Source organism: Oncorhynchus clarkii, chromosome 3 (assembly GCF_045791955.1).
Source record: "Oncorhynchus clarkii lewisi isolate Uvic-CL-2024 chromosome 3, UVic_Ocla_1.0, whole genome shotgun sequence".
Taxonomy (NCBI): Eukaryota; Metazoa; Chordata; class Actinopteri; order Salmoniformes; family Salmonidae; genus Oncorhynchus; species Oncorhynchus clarkii.
Genome location: NC_092149.1, coordinates 66,030,599 through 66,051,171, shown reverse-complemented (window position 1 = coordinate 66,051,171; position 20,573 = coordinate 66,030,599). Strand labels below are relative to the sequence as shown.

At 40.7% G+C, this 20,573-nt stretch overlaps 1 protein-coding gene across 2 annotated transcripts in view; it reads left to right on the top strand.

Moving 5' to 3' along the window:
- The window catches only part of LOC139401517 (coiled-coil domain-containing protein 141-like), a 49,542-nt gene that overhangs the window by 10,425 nt on the left and 18,544 nt on the right, over positions 1-20,573 (top strand). For both annotated transcript variants that reach the window (XR_011633001.1, XM_071145710.1), the window contains exons 3-10: positions 2,500-2,694; positions 3,813-3,921; positions 6,255-6,508; positions 7,270-7,389; positions 7,851-8,051; positions 15,839-16,011; positions 16,288-16,429; positions 18,930-19,049. Coding sequence is in view for 1 of the 2 variants with exons in the window: in XM_071145710.1 (XP_071001811.1) it covers positions 2,500-2,694; positions 3,813-3,921; positions 6,255-6,508; positions 7,270-7,389; positions 7,851-8,051; positions 15,839-16,011; positions 16,288-16,429; positions 18,930-19,049 (1,314 nt within the window). In the remaining variant the exon portion in view is untranslated. The remainder of the gene's footprint in view (positions 1-2,499; positions 2,695-3,812; positions 3,922-6,254; positions 6,509-7,269; positions 7,390-7,850; positions 8,052-15,838; positions 16,012-16,287; positions 16,430-18,929; positions 19,050-20,573) is intronic.

The window sequence follows — 20,573 nt, the reverse complement described above, 5'->3', positions numbered from 1 at the left end:
GATACAAAAGTATCCATATCCACAGTAAAACAAGTCCTATATCGACATAACCTGAAAGGCCGCTCAGCTGCCACTGCTCCAAAACCGCCATATGAAAAGCCAGACTACAGTTTGCAACTGTACATGGGGACAAAGATCATACTTTTTGGAGAAATGTCCTCTGGTCTGATGAAACTGTTACCATCGTTATGTTTGGAGGAAAAAGGGGGAGGCTTGCAAGCCGAGGAACACCATCCCAACTGTGAAGCCCGGGGGTGGCAGCATCATGTTGTGGGGGTGCTTTGCTGCAGGAGGGACTGGTGCACTTCACAAAATAGATGGCATCACGAAGCAGGAAAATTATGTGGATAATTTGAAGCAATAACTCAAGAAATAAGTCAGGAAGTTAAAGCTTGGTTGCAAATGGGTCTTCCAAATGAACAATGACTCCAAGCATACTTCCAAAGTTGTGGCAAAATGGCTTAAGGACAACAAAGTCAAGGTATTGGAGTGGCCATCACAAAGCCCTGACCTCAATCCTATAGAAAATTTGTGGGCAGAACTGAAAAAGTCTGTGCGAGCAAGGAGGCCTTCAAACCTGACTCAGTTACACCAGTTCTGTCAGCAGGAATGTGCCAAAATTCACCCAATTTATTTTGGGAAGCTTGTGGAAGGCTACCCGAAACATATGACCCAAGTTAAACAATTTAAAGGCAATGCTACCAAATACTAATTGAGTGTAACTTCTAACCCACAGGGAATGTGATGAAAGAAATAAAAGCTGAAATAAATAATTCTCTCAACTATTATTCTGACATTTCACATTCTTAAAATAAAGTGGTGATCCTAACTGACTCAAGACGAGGAATTTTTACTAGCATTACTATCAGGAATTGTGAAAAACTGAGTTTAAATACATTTGGCTAAGGTGTATGTAAACTTCCAAATGTATATGTCACTTGTGGTGACATTTAGGCTGTGATTAAAGCTTCTTCAGTCCCGGCCTTGTTTGACTATAGCTCATTGAGACAACATGACTGCTTTTCTTCTCTCGGAGATACCTCAGAGAACTATTTCAGTCACTTTCATTTCCCCAGCCTGGGTGGAAGTTTAAATGTTCACAGCAGCCCTCTCAGTGTTGATTTATATTATTTCCAGTCAAATCTTTTTTCCCCCTGGCCTTGTTATAGACTCCTGCACAATGGTTATTTTGATCCAGGCCATTCTTTCCTTGTGCCAAGCACTCATTCACTTTTTCCACCTACTGTCAGGTGTTTGAGTTATGCCTGATGGCTGAGCATGTTCAATCTTATTTTATACAAGTATGACAATATTGGCATAAGCATGTGAACAATTGATCTTATACATTTAAATCTTATGGTCAGATGGTTCCTGACATATTTTGCTGTTGCTGCCCTTAGATATGCATTTGCAAAAAATAACTGCTATTCGGTGCCAGCTCTCACAAAAAGAGGGACTAGTTGTTCACATGGGAATATTATTAATTCACAATCAGATGTATGATTTTAGCCCTCATATTGTCCCAATGCCACAGAGAGACTTCGTTCAGTAATAAGAAGGAGATTCAGCTCCTTATTGTGATTATGCACAAGTGAAAATGTTATAGTGATTTGAATGTACAGTTGCATGACTCAATGTCCTTGACCATAAGGATTCCAAAATAGAAGGTTAGGAATTAGTTGAATTATCACCTATGTGTTCCATTGTGGAGGCAGAATATCTCTAGTCATCTTAAGACATCAGAGTTACTACAGATTTAGACCTATGAACAACCCCTCTAATTAAAGAGGTTTTACCAGAAAACAATCCAAAATAGATTTACATTTGGGATGGAATATGTTGTTGGTTCATCCACTGCTTTTAATTCAGCAAGGCTTTGAACTTCTACAAATATAATTTCAAATGTGTAGTTTACAATAGTGCAATTGAACAAAGTGTAAATTAATCTGTCACGACTCCTACCGAAGGTGGCTCCTCTTCCTGTTTGGGTGGCGCTCGGCGGTCGTCGTCACCGGCCTACTAGCTGCCACTGATTCGTTTTCCCTTTTCTGTTGTTTTTGTCTGATTAGTAACACCTGTTTCTTGTTTGGGTTTTAGTTGGGCTATTTAAGCCCGTAAACCCGCCTGCTCTTTGTGCGGGCTTATTTGATTTTCCACTGTGTTATTGTGTGGTAGTGCGTATTGTTTTGGGGTTTCCCCTCCGGACTGGTTAGGTCCTGGTTTTGGGCATTTGTGTATGTGCGCCCAGTATCTTGGCAAGTATTATTTGTCCTGGGCGTAATAAAGCACTGTACCTCCTGCCTCCTGCGCCTGACTCCGCACCCACTACGCCTAGTGCGTTACAGAATCGCTCCATTAACGATGTTGATTTAAATGCAAGTAGAAAAATGGTAATTTTATGTTTTTTTTTATTAATGCAGAGAAGATACTTCAATGAACCAGGTATATCTATCTTATTGTCTTCTGTCTTTTTTTGTATGATCCTTTCTCTCTTGCCAGAAACATGAGGCAGGCGTGTGGGCTCTGCTGGAAGAGGCAGACAGGATGGCAGAGGAGAAGAAGGAGAATGAAGGGGAGGTGTACGAGGCCATGGCTAACTCGCTGAGCGATGCCTGGAGGACCCTGATCTTAATGCTAGAGAAGCGCAGGTCGCTGTTACACCTGGCCTCAGAGTTCTTCGACAGGGCCCTGGAGGTAGGAGGGCTAACAGAAAGGAGATGTTATAGCTACATAGAGAATGCATAGAGCTACATAGACCATACATATACCCAGATCTCACTTCTAGAGAAGTGCTGGTTTCTGCTACACCTGGCCTCAGAGTTCTTTGACATAGCACTTGAGTTAGGAGCCAGGCAAACAGAAACAGATCCATTATAGCTACATAGAACACACATAGAGCTGACATAGACTGTAACCCTAACAGATCAGAGCTGATTTTGAGTTAATGTACATGTATGCCTCAGGTGTTTTCACTGCACTAATAAGCATGTAACAAAGTGACCTTTCAACCAGTTCTGTGGTTCTGAAATGGAAAGTTCATTTTTTATGTTGTTTGTTGGAGGATGTAACAATGTAACATTTCATGATATCAACACAGCATCCAGTGTTGTGTTCTTGTTATTACTGCTGTTCTAGAGTTAGTACATCTGTTTCCTCCTCTCCAGTTTGCTTAAAAAAAAACATAAAAGAAAATGGCACATTGTTTTATCAGTTTTGTTAGCATTACGTTATTGAAAAATATTTTCCTAAATAGCAGTGTAAATGACGAGGAGTTGTAATGTAATCCTGTTTTTACTGAATATAAATACACAGGTGATAGACACTATCACGGAGCCCTGTAAAATATGGCACAATGGGGCAGTTTCATTGTTATTAGTCCAATGACAGTGGCTCCAACCAAGAGGATTGAGTTGTGTGATACTGTACAGCCACTGTAACTTACCCAGGCATTAAATGATGGCCACCCTAAATGCTGCCACACAAAGCAGACACATTATTGTGATGATTATGAAACATGATGAGTGGTTGTGTGACAGATACAGGAATCAGGTGGTTCTGTAGATGTGACTGAAAAGTGGTTGTTTTTTAATAGCAGAACTCTTTGTACTGTCTGCCCTTTACATGTTTCATCCCTGACCAAACAGTGCTTCTTGTTTCCTTTGTTTACTTCTCAGTCAAATCTACTGTGAGTGAATTAAGCCTTTCGGGATCTCCATGAATAAATGTGTAAAGACAGAGCCCATGCTAGTATAAATTACTCTATTGTCTAACTATACAGATAGATTTACTATATCTTCCTCCACCTCTTGCAGTTTGCTATCAGAATAGATGAGGGAGAAGAGTTCCAGAGCAGAGAACAGGAGCTGGCAGATGCTGAGTGTCTGAAAGAACTGCTCCTGAAACACAGTGTTATGAAGAGAGGTGAGTATATGCTGATACACCTACAGTAATGCCCCCCATTAGAGAAATGATGTGTTTCTTCCCATTGAGTAATGACATCCTGGTCACTGCTCCAGATGTCTGATACTTGATACACAACCTCAATCTGGTCCTGACAGTCATTCAGTCACCTCTGCCCTCCCTTGAGAGAATCATTCTCCTCTTAAAGTTCCTGAAATGTGATGGATTTTACCCTGCCTTTCAGTCTCCAAGGCACTGAGAGCTAATGGAGAGATAGATACAGTATATGCTAGATGTGAGAATGAGTGGCGTTCATGTCATATCAACAGCACAGGGCTAGGACTGAGACATGTCAGTAAACTAAAAGCTAGTTGTCGATCACATGAGCTGGTTGAGGCTGCTTAGGGCCACAGGGGCCATTATGTCATTATGTCATGCCATCGTAACGGTCATAGAAACAACAGGCACTCTTTCTCATGACAGTATTTGATGAGAGATTACACTTTAGTGTGAGGTGCGTTATTTACTTTACAAATGGATCTATAACAGATGTATTTACGCGGCCCAAAGCTGGATCAAACTTTTAATTTAGCTTTATACTCCAGCATTTTGGATTTTAGATAACATGTGAGGCGGCAGTACAGAATGTCTCCTTTTATTTGAGGGTATTTTCATACATATCTGTTTTACCGTTGAGAAATGAAAGCACTTTATGTATCTAATCCACCCCATTTGAAGGTGTCTAAGTATTTAGACAAATTCATTCAATTTGGTAAAGAGTTTTGTATTTGGTCCCATATTCTTAGCACACAATGACCACATCAAGCTTGTGACTCGACAAACTTGTTGGATGCATTTGCAGTTTGTTTTGGTTGTGTTTCGTATTATGTTGTGCCCAATAGAAATGAATGGTAAATAATGTATTGTGTCATTTTGGAGTCACTTTTATTGTAAATAAGAATAGAATAAAATATGTTTCTGAAACTTCTACATTAGTGTGGATGCTACCATGATTACAGGTAATCCTGAATGAATTGTGAATAATGAGTGAGAAAGATACAGAGGCATAAACATTATGCCCACCAAAAAGTATAACCTCCCCTGTTATTGGTAATGGTGAGAGGTTAGCATGTTTTGTGGGCATGATCTTTGTGCATCTGTACATTTCTCACTCATCATTATTCAAGTTTCATTCAGGTGTTTAGAAACATATTGTATTCTTATTTACAATAAAAGTGACTCCAAAATGACACAATACATTAACTACCATTAATTTCTATTGCGCACAACATAATCTGAAACGCAACCAAAACAAACTGCAAATGCATCCAACAAGTTTGTAGTCACAAGCATGATGTAGTCATTGTGTCCTAGGAATATGGGACCAAATCCAAACATTTTGACTGAATTGAATGAATTAGTCCAAATACTTATGACACTTTCACAATTGTTGGATACATAAAGTGTATTAATTTCTAAACGGTAAAACAGATATGTACAAACATAATCTATCTGAGCAGCTAACCGATTGCTGCAGCCCATCTGTAAATAACCAATCCAATCTACCTACCTCATCCCCATATTGTTTTTATTTACTTTTCTGCTCTTTTGCACACCAGTATCTCTACTTGCACATCATCATCTGCACATCTATCACTCCAGTGTTCATTTGCTAAATTGTAATTATTTCGCTACTATGGCCTATTTATTGCCTCACCTCCTCACGCCATTTGCACACACTGTATATAGACTTTATTTTTTTCTATTGTGTTATTGACTGTACGCTTGTTTATTCCATGTGTAACTTTGTGTTGTTTGTGTCGCACTGCTTTGCTTTATCTTGGCCAGGTCGCAGTTGTAAATGTGAACTTGTTCTCAACTAGCCTACCTGGTTAAATAAAGATTATTTGTTTTATTATGAAAATACTCTAAAATAAAAGGTGACATTCTGTACTGTCGCCTCATATAAAATATTTGATCTCAAATCCAAAATGCTGGAGTATAGAGACAAATTAAACTTTTTAGCTTCACTATCCAAATAAATACGTGGAGGAGTATACATATTGTTACACATGACCAGCGTCTGCTCAAAGATGTTGTATGTGCAAATGAAATCATACTTTCCTATTCTGACCCATATCTGTCCCTCGGGTCTACTGGAGAAGTCAATGCTGGTTATAAACAAGAGTGTCTTTCTAATGAGAAAATTGTAAATGTTACAGTATGAAGTAATTCAGCTCTTTGCAGCTATTGGTACTATGAAATGCTTTCAAGTAATAGTAAATAAACCATTCTTTCCTCTCTCTCTCTCCTCTCTCTTTCCCTCCCTCTGTCCCTCCCTCCCTCCCCCCCAGGTCTCCTGGAGAAGTCCATGCTGGTTCTGAATAAGAGCCGTGATCTTCTAGACTTCCTGAGAGAGTTCCAGACAGAGGAGGCTCTACAGAGGAGCGAGGCTTTGCAGGGGGCTCACAGCAGCTGTGGCCGGGTGGAAAGTCTTATGGAGATACTGCAGGACAGGAGGAGACAGGTAGACCAGCACATGAAGCAGCAGCTCCTTGACCTGGAAGTCATCCTCAGCATCTACCAATGGGATCGGCAGGAACAGGAAGTGAGTCACGAAATGTCAATATCCAAGATCAATCCATGTTAGAAATCGACTTTTTACTTAAAACCTTTACCTACCTTATATGCAAGTAGACAATAATGTTATGTGGCATGACCTTTGGATAATAAGTATGGTATTAGAAAGTGTATCTGATATTGAACTGAGAATACTTACCTAGGAAAATATGATACCATCAGTCTTGTTGAGCCATAAGGGGTCGTGTTAAGATGATGAAAGCACAGATGTCTCTGGCTGTGCTTCATAAAGGCTTGCTACTCTATCACGTGTGATTCAGTTGGTAGAGCATTTTATTTTATTTATTTAACTAGGAAAGTCTGTTAAGAACAAATTCTTATTTACAATGATGGCCTACCCTGGCCAAACCCTAACACGGACGACGCTGGTTCAACTGTGCTCAGCCCTATGGGACTCCCAATCAAGGCTGGTTGTAATACAGCCTGGATTCAAACCAGGGTCTGTAGTGGCGCCTTTAGCACAGACATGCTGTGCCTTGGAACGCTGCGCCACTCAGGAGCATGCACCGCCAGGGTTGTGGTTTCAATCCCTGTATGCACTCACTATTGGCAGTAGCTCTGGCTAAGAACGTCTGTAAACATGCATCCACTGCTTAGTGTCAGGGAGAGCAGTCATGAAGCATATAACTATTCATTTGTAGTAACATGTTACCTGATCTATTGAACCTTTACCCAAGTATAAGGTCATGAATAACTGATTGTAGTGATAATACATTGTATTCTTTTCAGGTAACCAACTGGTTCAAGAGCAATGCTGACTTGTACTTTGAAAGAGATCATTTGGGCTCAACTCTCACTGAAAATGAAGAGCTCCTTCAGGAATACAAGAAGTTTGAAGAAAAAGCCAAGGTATGATACTTTAAATATGAGTATATTATGGGGAACAAATTTGCTAAGGTTTTGACTGTTATTTTCATTTGATTCGTTGTATCACACAATAGACATGGAAAATGTGTAGAATTGCAAGAAATGTCCTTTAAAACGGCTAAATGTTCCTATCGCTCCATGGCACAATGTGTAGAATTGCAGGAAATGTGCTTTAAAACTGCAATTTATTTGATCTCAAGAGGGGTGTAAACAGTTTGAACAGTTTGGGGTTGCATGGGTTGAGAGGTGAGGGTTTGTTACTATGCCGATAAATGACAATATCCATACGGCGTTTTGCCACCTAGGGAATTTGTGTGACTGGACCTTCTCAAAAAGTATGTTAGTTCTTCTGATATCAGTCATACTGTGCTCTTATAATAATGCATGTTGTGTTTGTGTGTCTGTGTGTGTGTGTTTGCGTGTGCCTGCATCCTGTCCTGCAGGACTGGAGTGAGTTGGTGGAGAAGTTGCTGGCCAAGGCCTCAGAGCTGCTAGCGGGGGAAGCAGAGGGCCGGGCTGAGACGGGACATGTCTCTGAGAGGAGTCTGGCTCTCAGAGCCCTGCACGAGCACTTCTGGAACCTGATGATGGGCCGCCTCGCACACTTACAGGAGAGCAATGCGTTCTTTAGCAGCGCCAACAAGGTACGGTAACTGAGAACGAAAAGGAAAAATTATAACCTAAAATGAACCCACTTGCGTGGGTTTGAAAGTTAAACTTAGTTGAACTTATAAATTAATGATATGTACCCATTGATTCTTTTTTTTTGTAACAATATTTTTTATTGGAATTTCACAATTTTCACCCATATTATGAGATACAACAACAGAGACAAAGCACACAAAAAAAAAACACAAAAGAAAACAGCACTCACTTACACATACCTACGCATATATATATAAACATATATATATACACATACACACATGCATATACACATATATATGCATACACACATACATACACACACATACATACATACCACACACACCCATACATACGTACACCATTTTCCTCTTCCCGCTCGGTGCTTCTCTCACCCCATCCCCATCATTGCGTCTCTCAATACATACATTTCAAACAAACTTACAAACAGAAATTAAACAAAAAAGCTCAGTTTAAACCAAGAAGTTAGGTTCCACAGTGTAGTTCTGAAATACATCGATCCCCGCCATTCTAAGAGAATCCTTGCAGCATAATAGCTGATACCTCAGGTTCTAGGTAATTTAGATAAGGTTCCCATACTTTGTAGAACTGGTCTGTTTTAGAATGCAATGTACATGTCAGATATTCCAGAGGCACCCATTCAAATAGTATCTTATGCCAATCTTTAATAGAAGGAACCTTATCACTAATCCACTGTAAAAGGATGTTTTTCCTCGCTGCGAAGGTAAGGATGTTGTAAAGCCTCCTTTTACCCACCGAAGTAACATGCCTACTAGGGAGACCTAACAGTAAAGAAACTGGGTCCAATTCTAGATCAACCCCTAGGATCTTTTCAATTTCTTGCAGAACACCAGACCAGTATCTTTGTATTTTGGTACATGACCATAAACAATGTGTTAGGGTGCCTGTAGCAGTTTTGCATTTAAGACACTGAGGGTAGAGGAAGTGGGGCTAAAAGCATGTCTGCGATTTGGGGATATATGCAATCTGTGTATTATTCTTAATTGGATTGCTCTAGTGCGATTACATATAGATATTGTTTTTGCATATCTCCAAAAATCCTCCCACATCTCTTCGTCAATAGTAACAGACAATTCTTTCTCCCACACTTGTTTCACCCTCTGTGTGTTGATAGCAGAAAAGGACCTTAAAGTATCATAAAACAGACTTACAGACATTTTCCTTTGTGGGAAAAAAAAAGCATTCTTTCAATGACAGACACATCAGGGTTACCAATGGGTTACTCTGAAATAAAATATGATGTGAATGTATGGTCTTTAAAAATGGTGGTATTCAACCTCCAATGTCTTGACCGATTGAATGCCCCGTTGAGTTTTATGTCCAGGATCACCTCAGCATGATCAGATATGACCATGCTTCTTATCCTAGCGGATAAAACAGACTGCAAAGACGTCCTGGGCATAAACAAGTAATCTATTCTAGTCTGACATCCATGAGGTGCAGAGAAAAAAGTGAACTCTCTATTGGAGGGATGAAAAGCTCTCCAGACATCCGCATACCCCAGATCATCACAAATAGCTTTAAGTGACTTAGCTTAAGGAGAGAGTGAAGCTATACCGCTGGGAAACTTATCAATAAGGGGGTTCAACAAGCAGTTAAAATCTCCTCCAACCACTGCAGTGTCCGAGTTTAATTCTGAAAAGTCTAGAAATACCTTAGTGAGGAAATCAGGGGGGTGAGCAGGGGGGAAGTAAATATTCATTATGGAAATGTTCTGCCCTTGTAAAGTACCATTAATTATAACAAAGCGACCAAATTTATCTTTCACACAATTCAAGACCTTAAGTGGTAAGTTATTTTTCACCAGAATTGCTACACCTCTACTTCTGGGTGTAAATTATGAGAAAAACACTTGACCAAACCCCCCTTGTTGTAATTTCAGGTGCTCCTTATCATCCAAATGAGTTTCTTGCGACAGGGCAATATCAATATATATATATGAAGTGCTTTGAAAGGCTGGTAATGGCTCACATCAACACCATTATGCCAGAAACCCTAGACCCACTTCAATTTGCATAGCACCCATCCACAGGTGATGCAATCTCTATTGCACTCCACACTGCCCTTTCCCACCTGGACAAAAGGGACACCTACCTCTGCAACTGGATCCTGGACTTCTTGACAGGCCGCCCCCAGGTGGTGAGGGTAGGTAGCAACACATCTGCCATTCTGATCCTCAACACTGGAGCTCCCCAGGGGTGCGTGCTCAGTCCTATCCTATACTCCCTGTTCACCCGCGACTGCATGGCCAGGCACGACTCCAACACCATCATTAAGTTTACTGATGACACAACAGTGGTAGGCCTGATAACCGACAACGACGAGACAGCCTATAGGTAGGAGGTCAGAGACCTGGCCGTGTGGTCCCCATTCTCATCGACGGGGCTGTAGTGGAGCAGGTGGAGAGCTTCAAATTGCTTAGTGTCCACATCAACAACAAACTAGATTGGTCCAAACCCACCAAGACAGTCGTGAAGAGGGCACGACAAAGCCTATTCCCTCTCAGGAAACTAAAAAGATTTGGCTTGGGTCCTGAGATCCTCAAAAGTTTCTACAGCTGCAACATCGAGAGCATCCTGACTGGTTGCAGCACTGCCTGGTACGGCAATTGGCAATTGCTCGGCCTCTGACCGCAAGGCACTTCAGAGGGTAGTGCGTACAGCCCAGTACATCACTGGGGCAAAGCTGCCTGCAATCCAGGACCTCTACACCAGCCGGTGTCAGAGGAAGGCCCTAAAAATTGTCAAAGACCCCAGCCACCCCAGTCATAGACTGTTCTCTCTACTACCGCATGGCAAGCGGTACCAAAGCGCCAAGTCTAGGACAAAAGGCTTCTCAACAGTTTTTACCCCCAATCCATAAGACTCCTGAACAGGTAACCAAATGGTTACCCGGACTATTTGCATTGTGTGCCTCCCCCAACCCCTCTTTTACGCTGCTGCTACTCTCTGTTTATCTTATATGCATAGTCACTTTAACTATACATTCATGTACATACTACCTAAATTTGCCCCTCCCGCACATTGGCTAACCGGTCTATCTGCATTGTGTCCCACCACCCGCCAACCCCTCTTTTTACGCTTCTGCTACTCTCTGTTCATCATATATGCATAGTCACTTTAACAATACCTACATGTACATACTACCTCAATAAGCCTGACTAACAGGTGTCTGTATATAGCCTTGCTACTCTTTTTTCAATTTATTTCTTTACTTACTTACACACACACACACACACACACACACACACACACACACACACACACACACACACACACACCTTTTTTTCCCCGCACCATTGGTTAGAGCCTGTAAATAAGCATTTCACTCTAAGGTTTACACCTGTTGTATTCGGCGCACGTGACAAATAAACTTTGATTTGATTTGACATAACCCCTTTAGGAGAGTGTGGTACAGTAGTAGTAGAAGGTAGCTGGTGTAGCTATACATATCACCTACAGGAGAGCAACACCTTATTTAAAAGTGTCAACAAGGTACAGTAACTTCTGTCTTGTGGTGACAAATAAGCAGGGTCAAGATAGTAGTTACTAATTAGTGAACATAGAGAGAGAACGGTTCTATATCTATACTAGTGTACATGTAACCTTCAGGAAATACATGAGTCCGTACCAACAAGGTACCAAAAACTGTACATATGACCTTCAGGAGAGCAATGCAGTCTTTATTAGTGCCAACAAGATAGTAACTGTAGATACAGTATAATGTGCCACATATACTGTGCCAATAAGGTACTGTAGCTTTAACAAAAAAATTAACAAAAAAATTAACAAAAAAATTATGTGAGGACGCTCTTGCCAGATAGCTATTAAAAAGTATTTATTTAGTTGGAATGTCTATGTATTATCTTTCCTGCAGTCAAATGACCAAATTGCTCTCTCGTGGTGGAATGTTATTAATATTTTTCACAATTTCATAATTAGTCAACCTTACTTTAAAAAACCCGCTGAAAATCCAGTGTTTCTATGTCAAATGGTTTTGTTATATTTCAGTCTTCTGTGATTTACATAAAGTGGAATATTGGTATGCAAACTCAAAATGTAATACATTTCAAAGTACAGGAGTCTTCTTAAGCCCATAACCATGTACAGTACCAGTCAAAAGTTTTTATTTTACATTGTAAAAAAAAAAATGATTATTCTACATTGAAAAATAGTGAAGACATCAAAACTATGAAATAACACATACAGTGGGGCAAAAAAGTATTTAGTCAGCCACCAATTGTGCAAGTTCTCCCACTTAAAAAGATGAGAGGCCTATAATTTTCATCATAGGTACACTTCAACTATGACAGACAAAATTAGATTTTTTTTCTCCAGAAAATCACATTGTAAGAATTTTAATGAATTTATTTGCAAATTATGGTGGAAAATAAGTATTTGGTCAATAACAAAAGTTTATCTCAATACTTTGTTATACACCCTTTGTTGGCAATGACAGAGCGTTTTCTGTAAGTCTTCACAAGGTTTTCACACACTGTTGCTAGTATTTTGGCCCATTCCTCCATGCATATCTCCTCTAGAGCAGTGATGTTTTGGGGCTGTTGCTGGGCAACACGGACTTTCAACTCCCTCCAAAGATTTTCTATGGGGTTGAGATCTGGAGACTGGCTAGGCCACTCCAGGACCTTGAAATGCTTCTTACGAAGCCACTCCTTCGTTGCCCGGGCGGTGTGTTTGGGATCATTGTCATGCTGAAAGACCCAGCCACGTTTCACCGTCAATGCCCTTGCTGATGGAAGGAGAGTTTCACTCAAAATCTCACGATACATGCCCCCATTCATTCTTTCCTTTACACGGATCAGTCGTCCTGGTCCCTTTGCAGAAAAACAGCCCCAAAGGATGATGTTTCCACCCCCATGCTTCACAGTAGGTATGGTGTTCTTTGGATGCAACTCATCATTCTTTGTCCTCCAAACATGACGAGTTGAGTTTTTACCAAAAAGTTATATTTTGGTTTCATCTGACTATATGACATTCTCACAATCTTCTTCTGGATCATCCAAATGCTCTCTAGCAAACTTCAGACGGGCCTGGACATGTACTGGCTTAAGCAGGGGGACACGTCTGGCACTGCAGGATTTGAGTCCCTGGCGGCGTAGTGTGTTACTGATGGTAGGCTTTGTTACTTTGGTCCCAGCTCTCTGCAGGCCATTCACTAGGTCCCCCCGTGTGGTTCTGGGATTTTTGCTCACCGTTCTTGTGATCATTTTGACCCCACGGGGTGAGATCTTGCGTGGAGCCCCAGATCGAGGGAGATTATCAGTGGTTTTGTATGTCTTCCATTTCCTAATAATTGCTCCCACAGTTGAGTTCTTCAAACCAAGCTGCTTACCTATTGCAGATCCAGTCTTCCCAGCCTGGTGCAGGTCTACAATTTTGTTTCTGGTGTCCTTTGACAGCTCTTTGGTCTTGGCCATAGTGGAGTTTGGAGTGTGACTGTTTGAGGTTGTGGACAGGTGTCTTTTATACTGATAACAAGTTCAAACAGGTGCCATTAATACAGGTAACGAGTGGAGGACAGAGGAGCCTCTTAAAGAAGAAGTTACAGGTCTGTGAGAGCCAGAAATCTTGCTTGTTTGTAGGTGACCAAATACTTATTTTCCACCATAATTTGCAAATAAATTCATTAAAAATCCTACAATGTGATTTTCTGGATTTTTTTTCTCATTTTGTCTGTCAGAGTTGAAGTGTACCTATGATAAAAATTACAGGCCTCTCTCATCTTATTAAGTGGGAGAACGTGCACAATTGGTGGCTGACTAAATACTTGTTTGCCCCACTGTATGGAATCATGTAGTAACACCCTTGGCATTCCCTTGGCATTCTCTCGTCCAGCTTCACCTGGAATGCTTTTACAACCATCTTGAAGGAGTTCCCACATATGCTGAGCAATTGTTGGCTGATTTTCCTTCACTCTGCGGTCCAACTCATCCTAAATCATCTCCATTGGGTTGAGGTCAGGTGATTGTGGAGGCCTGGCCATCTGATGCAGCACTCCATCATTATCCTTGATCAAATAGCCCTTACACATCCTGGAGGTGTGTTTTGGGTCATTGTCCTGTTGAAAAACAAATTATAGTCCCACTAAGCTCAAACCAGATGGGAAGGTGTATCGCTGCAGAATGATGTTGTAGCCATGATGGTTAAGTATGCCTTGAATTTTAAATAAATCACTGAGAGTGTCACCAGCAAAGCACCATCACACCACCTCCTCCATGCTTCACGGTGTGAACCACACATGAGGAGATCATACGCTTACCTACTCTGCGTCTCACAAAGACACGGCGGTTGGAACCAAAAATCTAAAATTTAGACTTATCAGCCCAAAGGACAGATTTCCACTGGTCTAATGTCCATTGCTCGTGTTTCATGGCCCAAGCAAGTCGTTTCTTTTTATTGGTGTCTTTTAGTAGTTTCTTTGCAGCAATTCGACCATGAAGGCCTGATTCACACAGTCTCCTCTGTACAGTTGATGTTGAGACGTGTCGGTTACTTGAACTCTGTGAAGCTCCCTCTCTGTGAGCTGAGAATTTCTGAGGCTGGTAACTCTAATGTACTTATCCTCTGCAGCAGAGGTAACTCTGGGTCTTCCTTTCCTGTGGAGGTCCTCATGAGGCAGTTTCAGCATGGCGCTTGATGGTTTTTGTGAATGCACTTGAAGGAACTTTCAAATTTCTTAAAATGTTTTAAAGTAATGATGGACTGTTGTTTCTCTTTGCTTATTTGAGCAGTTCTTGCCATAATATGGACTCGGTCTTTTACCAAATAGGGCTGTCTTCTGTATATCACTCCTACCTTGTCACAACACAGCTGATTGGCTCAAAGGCATTAAAGAAGGAAAGAAATTCCACAAATTAACTTTTAACAAGGCACACCTGTTAATTGAAATTAATTCCAGGTGACTACCTCATGAAGCTGTTTGAGAGAATGCCAAGACCGTGCAAAGCTGTCATCATGGCAAAGGGTGGCTACTTTGAAGAATATTTAATATAAAATATATTTGGATTTGTTTAACACATTTGTGGTTACTACATGATTCCATATGTGTTATTTCATAGTTTTGATGTCTTCACTATTATTCTACAATGTAGAAAATAGTAAAAACAAAGAAAATCTTGAATGAGTAGGTGTGTCCAAACTTTTGCCTGGTACTGAATGTGAGGTGTATACTTTTGTTTCATGGTAGATTTGTTTAAGAACACCAAGAAACACTATTGATTTAACCCACCGCAGGAAAACGTTAAAACAAGGAAAACAGACCAGCTACTGCCAATGCGTTACGCTCTCACACAACCTGCTATACATGTCATCATCATCATATCATATCACCTTCTATAGCAGTACCAATGAGGTAGCTATGTAACCGTAGATATCACATTCAGGAAAGCAACAAGTTCTTTAGCAGTGCCAACAAGGTATTTACTGTACCAATCATGTGCCCTACAAATATGTGAAGAGTAATTATTATTCAAGCACTAAGTCTTTGAGGTCCTTACACAGCATAGTGAACTAGTGACTTGACTTGTATTTGAATATGCTGCCCTCAAGTGGACATTAAGGGCACATTTGTGCCATCTACACCATACATAACTACACCATACATTTTTTTTTTTATTATAATGAGAAACATTACATTTACTCAGGACTTCCGGTTAACTGAACTATCATGTTTACATGATTACTTTTATGTACAATGCCCTATCCTCTCATTTCTGTTTTTTCAGGCTTTTGGGGTCCTGGGAACTGTTGAGAGTAAACTAAAGGGGTTGAAGAGCCAGACACTACGGTTGCCTAAGTTGGCCAAAAAGCACGAGGAGCTGCTGCGAAGCATTAAAGAGTCAGCCACCGACCCTCTTCAGAGAGGACAGCTCATACTGCAGAAGGTTGACCCACAGAGGTAAAGTGCACGGCATCCATATTAGGACATCCTCAGTCCTCAGACTCAAAACTTTACTGCCACCCTAGTCAAGTTTAAAACCTGCGGTGGTCAAGTATCACCACAGCTTGCTTATTGCTGGTGTAGCAAAACGAAGATTTTAAATATGCTTGTTAAACTGTATGTGAGGCAAAATAGGCCTTTATTTTGATAGACGGATGATCGATCAAGATTGCAGATATTATTATTACTACATGGAGCATTTGACAGCATACATGGCTCTTACTGTATTTCTAGCACCCAAGTGGAAGGGGTGAAAAGGATGCTGGGATATGTGAGAGACCGGGTTGATACTCTGAGCCGGGAATGCCACGCCCACCGAGCACTGGCAGCCAAGAGACAGCAGCTGGTGTCCACATGTGAAGACCTCATAGACAAGGTACACACAAGTCTTAGGTTGTGTCCCAAATGGCACAGCCTATTCCCTCTATAGTGCACTACCTTTGACCAGGACCCATAGGGCTCTGGTCAAATGTAGTGCACAATACAGGGAATAAGGTGTCATTTGGGACACAACCTAAGCTATCTTTTTTATTGTATTCCTATTGATGTGTAAGCCCACTGCTAGTCTCATTGGGCCTGATTCAGAGTTGAAATAAGCATGTGCAACTTAGACGATTGCATATAATTTAGGAAAGGTACACAAAAGTTTTGAGTTAAGAAGATCTAAAGTCAGATTGGTCCTTTTCAGCCGTATTGTGAGGCTAGTTGACAGCCTACAGTCAACTGCCAATGCTTTTATATGTGTGTACATTTCCATCTATTTCAGTTGACTGCATTTGACTGAATTGTTTTGAATCCCACCGTACCTTCTCCGCTATGCAATCTGGTTTCCGAGCCGGTCATGGGTGCACCCCAACCACGCTCAAGGTCCTAAACAACATCATAACCGCCATCGATAAAAGACAATACTGTGCAGCCGTATTCATCGACTTGGCCAGGGCTTTTGACTCTGTCAATCACAGCATTATTATCGGCAGACTCAACAGCCTTGGTTTCTCAAATGACTGCCTCGCCTGGTTCACCAACTACTTCTCACACAGAGTTCGGTGTGTCAAATCGGAGGGCCTGTTGTCCGGACCTCTGGCAGTCTCTATGGGGGTGCCACAGGGTTCAATTCTCAGGCTGACTCTTTTCTCTGTATACAGTGCCTTGCGAAAGTATTCGGCCCCTTTGAACTTTGCGACCTTTTGCCACATTTCAGGCTTCAAACATAAAGATATAAAACTGTATTTTTTTGTGAAGAATCAACAACAAGTGGGACACAATCATGAAGAGGAACGACATTTATTGGATATTTCAAACGTTTTTAACAAATCAAAAACTGAAAAATTGGGCGTGCAAAATTATTCAGCCCCCTTAAGTTAATACTTTGTAGCGCCACCTTTTGCTGCGATTACAGCTGTAAGTCGCTTGGGGTATGTCTCTATCAGTTTTGCACATCGAGGGACTGACATTTTTTCCCATTCCTCCTTGCAAAACAGCTCGAGCTCAGTGAGGTTGGATGGAGAGCATTTGTGAACAACAGTTTTCAGTTCTTTCCACAGTTTCGATTGGATTCAGGTCTGGACTTTGACTTGGCCATTCTAACACCAGGATATGTTTATTTTTGAACCATTCCATTGTAGAATTTGCTTTATGTTTTGGATCATTGTCTTGTTGGAAGACAAATCTCCGTCCCAGTCTCAGGTATTTTGCAGACTCCATCAGGTTTTCTTCCAGAATGGTCCTGTATTTGGCTCCATCCATCTTCCCATCAATTTTAACCATCTTCCCTGTCCCTGCTGAAGAAAAGCAGGCCCAAACCATGATGCTGCCACCACCATGTTTGACAGTGGGGATGGTGTGTTCAGCTGTGTTGCTTTTACGCCAAACATAACGTTTTGCATTGTTGCCAAAAAGTTCAATTTTGGTTTCATCTGACCAGAGCACCTTCTTCCACATGTTTGGTGTGTCTCCCAGGTGGCTTGTGGCAAACTTTAAACAACACTTTTTATGGATATCTTTAAGAAATGGCTTTCTTCTTGCCACTCTTCCATAAAGGCCAGATTTGTGCAATATACGACTGATTGTTGTCCTATGGACAGAGTCTCCCACCTCAGCTGTAGATCTCTGCAGTTCATCCAGAGTGATCATGGGCCTCTTGGCTGCATCTCTGATCAGTCTTCTCCTTGTATGAGCTGAAAGTTTAGAGGGACGGCCAGGTCTTGGTAGATTTGCAGTGGTCTGATACTCCTTCCATTTCAATATTATCGCTTGCACAGTGCTCCTTGGGATGTTTAAAGCTTAGGAAATAATTTTGTATCCAAATCCGGCTTTAAACTTCTTCACAACAGTATCTCGGACCTGCCTGGTGTGTTCCTTGTTCTTCATGATGCTCTCTGCGCTTTTAACGGACCTCTGAGACTATCACAGTGCAGGTGCATTTATACGGAGACTTGATTACACACAGGTGGATTGTATTTATCATCATTAGTCATTTAGGTCAACATTGGATCATTCAGAGATCCTCACTGAACTTCTGGAGAGAGTTTGCTGCACTGAAAGTAAAGGGGCTGAATAATTTTGCACACCCAATTTTTCAGTTTTTGATTTGTTAAAAAAGTGTCCCACTTGTTGTTGATTCTTCACAAAAAAATAAAGTTTTATCTCTTTATGTTTGAAGCCTGAAATGTGGTAAAAGGTCGCAAAGTTCAAGGGGGCCGAAAACAACTCTGTGTTGTTTGTTGCACTGCTTTGCTTTATCTTCGCCAGGTCGCAGTTGTAAATGAGACCTTGTTCTCAACTGGCCTACCTGGTTAAATAAAGGTGAAATAAAAAAATATATATATTTTTTGGAACTAATAAAGTTAAGTAAAAGTCATGTTTTTCTGTCCCAGATCTCGGTGTGGCTAAAGAGCAGCAACTGTTTCCTCTCCAGCAACACTGAGCCAGGCTCCCTGCTCTCCCAGTCTGAAGACATGCTCAACAAACACCTGGAACTCTCCTCACAAACACAGGTAGTCAGGGATAGCACCTGTGCATATACTCAACCTAATTCAAATGTATGCCCCCTTTGTTCATTTACATATATTGTACCAAGGTTGGGGTCAATTCCATTTAAATTCAGGAACTTAAGTTAACTTTCTGAATTGAATGAATTCAAATGGACCTAACTCTGTCTTGTACTGTACTGAAGTACAGTACCAGTACAACTTTTGGACACACCTACTCATTCAAGGGTTTTTCTTTATTTGTTACTATTTTCTACATTGTAGAATAATAGTGAAGACATCAAAGCTGTGAAATAACACATATGGAATAATGTAGTAACCAAAAAAGTGTTAAACAAATCGAAATATATTTTATATTAAAGATTCTTCAAAGTAGCCACCCTTTGCCTTGATGACAGCTTTGCACAATCTTGGCATTCTCTCAACCAGCTTCATGAGGTAGTCACCTGGAATGCATTTCCATTAACAGGTGTGCCTTGTTAAAAGTTAATTTGTGGAATTTCTGTCCTTCTTAAAACCTCTTTCGGCTGAGATCCCGCTAACGGGATCGATATGACAGCAGCCAGTGAAAGTGCAGGGCGCCAAATTCAAAACAACAGAAATCCCATAATTAACATTCCTCAAACATACAAGTATTTTACACCATTTTAAAGATACGCTTCTTGATAATCCCACCACAGTCTCCGATTTCAAAAAGGCTTTCCGACGAAAGCAAACCAAACGATTATGTTAGGTCAGAGCCAAGTCACACAGAAACACGGCCATTTTTCCAGCCAAAGAGAGGAGTCACAAAAAAGCAGAAATAGAGATAAATTAATCACTAACCTTTGATCTTCATCAGATGACACTCATAGGACTTCATTGTTTCACAATACATGTATGTTTTGTTCGATAAAGTTCATATTTATATAAAAAAAATCTCAGTATACATTGTAGCGTTACGTTCAGTAGTTCTAAAACATCCGGTGATTTTGCAGAGAGCCACATCAATTTACAGAAATACTCATAATAAACATTGATAAAAGATACAACTATTATGCACGGAATTATAGAACCACTTCTCCTTAATGAAATGCTGTGTCAGATTTCAAAAAAGCTTTACCGAAAAAAAATACCATGCTATAATCTGAGTACAGCGCTCAGAGACCAAAACAACCCAAACAGATATCCGCCATGTTGTGTAGTCAACAGAAGTCAGAAATAGCATTATAAATATTCACTTACCTTTGATGATCCTCATCAGAATGCACTCCCAGGAATCCCAGTTCCACAATAAATGTTTGTTTTGTTCGATGATGTCCATCATTTATGTCCAAATACCTCCTTTTGTTCGCGCGTTTATCCCAGTAATCCAAATTCATGACGCGCGATCACTAGGAGCAGACGAAAAGTCCAAAAGTTCCGTTACAGTCCGTAGAAACATGTCAAACGCTGTATAGAATCAATCTTTACGGTTGTTTTTAACATAAATCTTCAATAATGTTCCAACCGGAGAATTCCTTTGTCTGTAGAATTGCAATGGAACTCAAG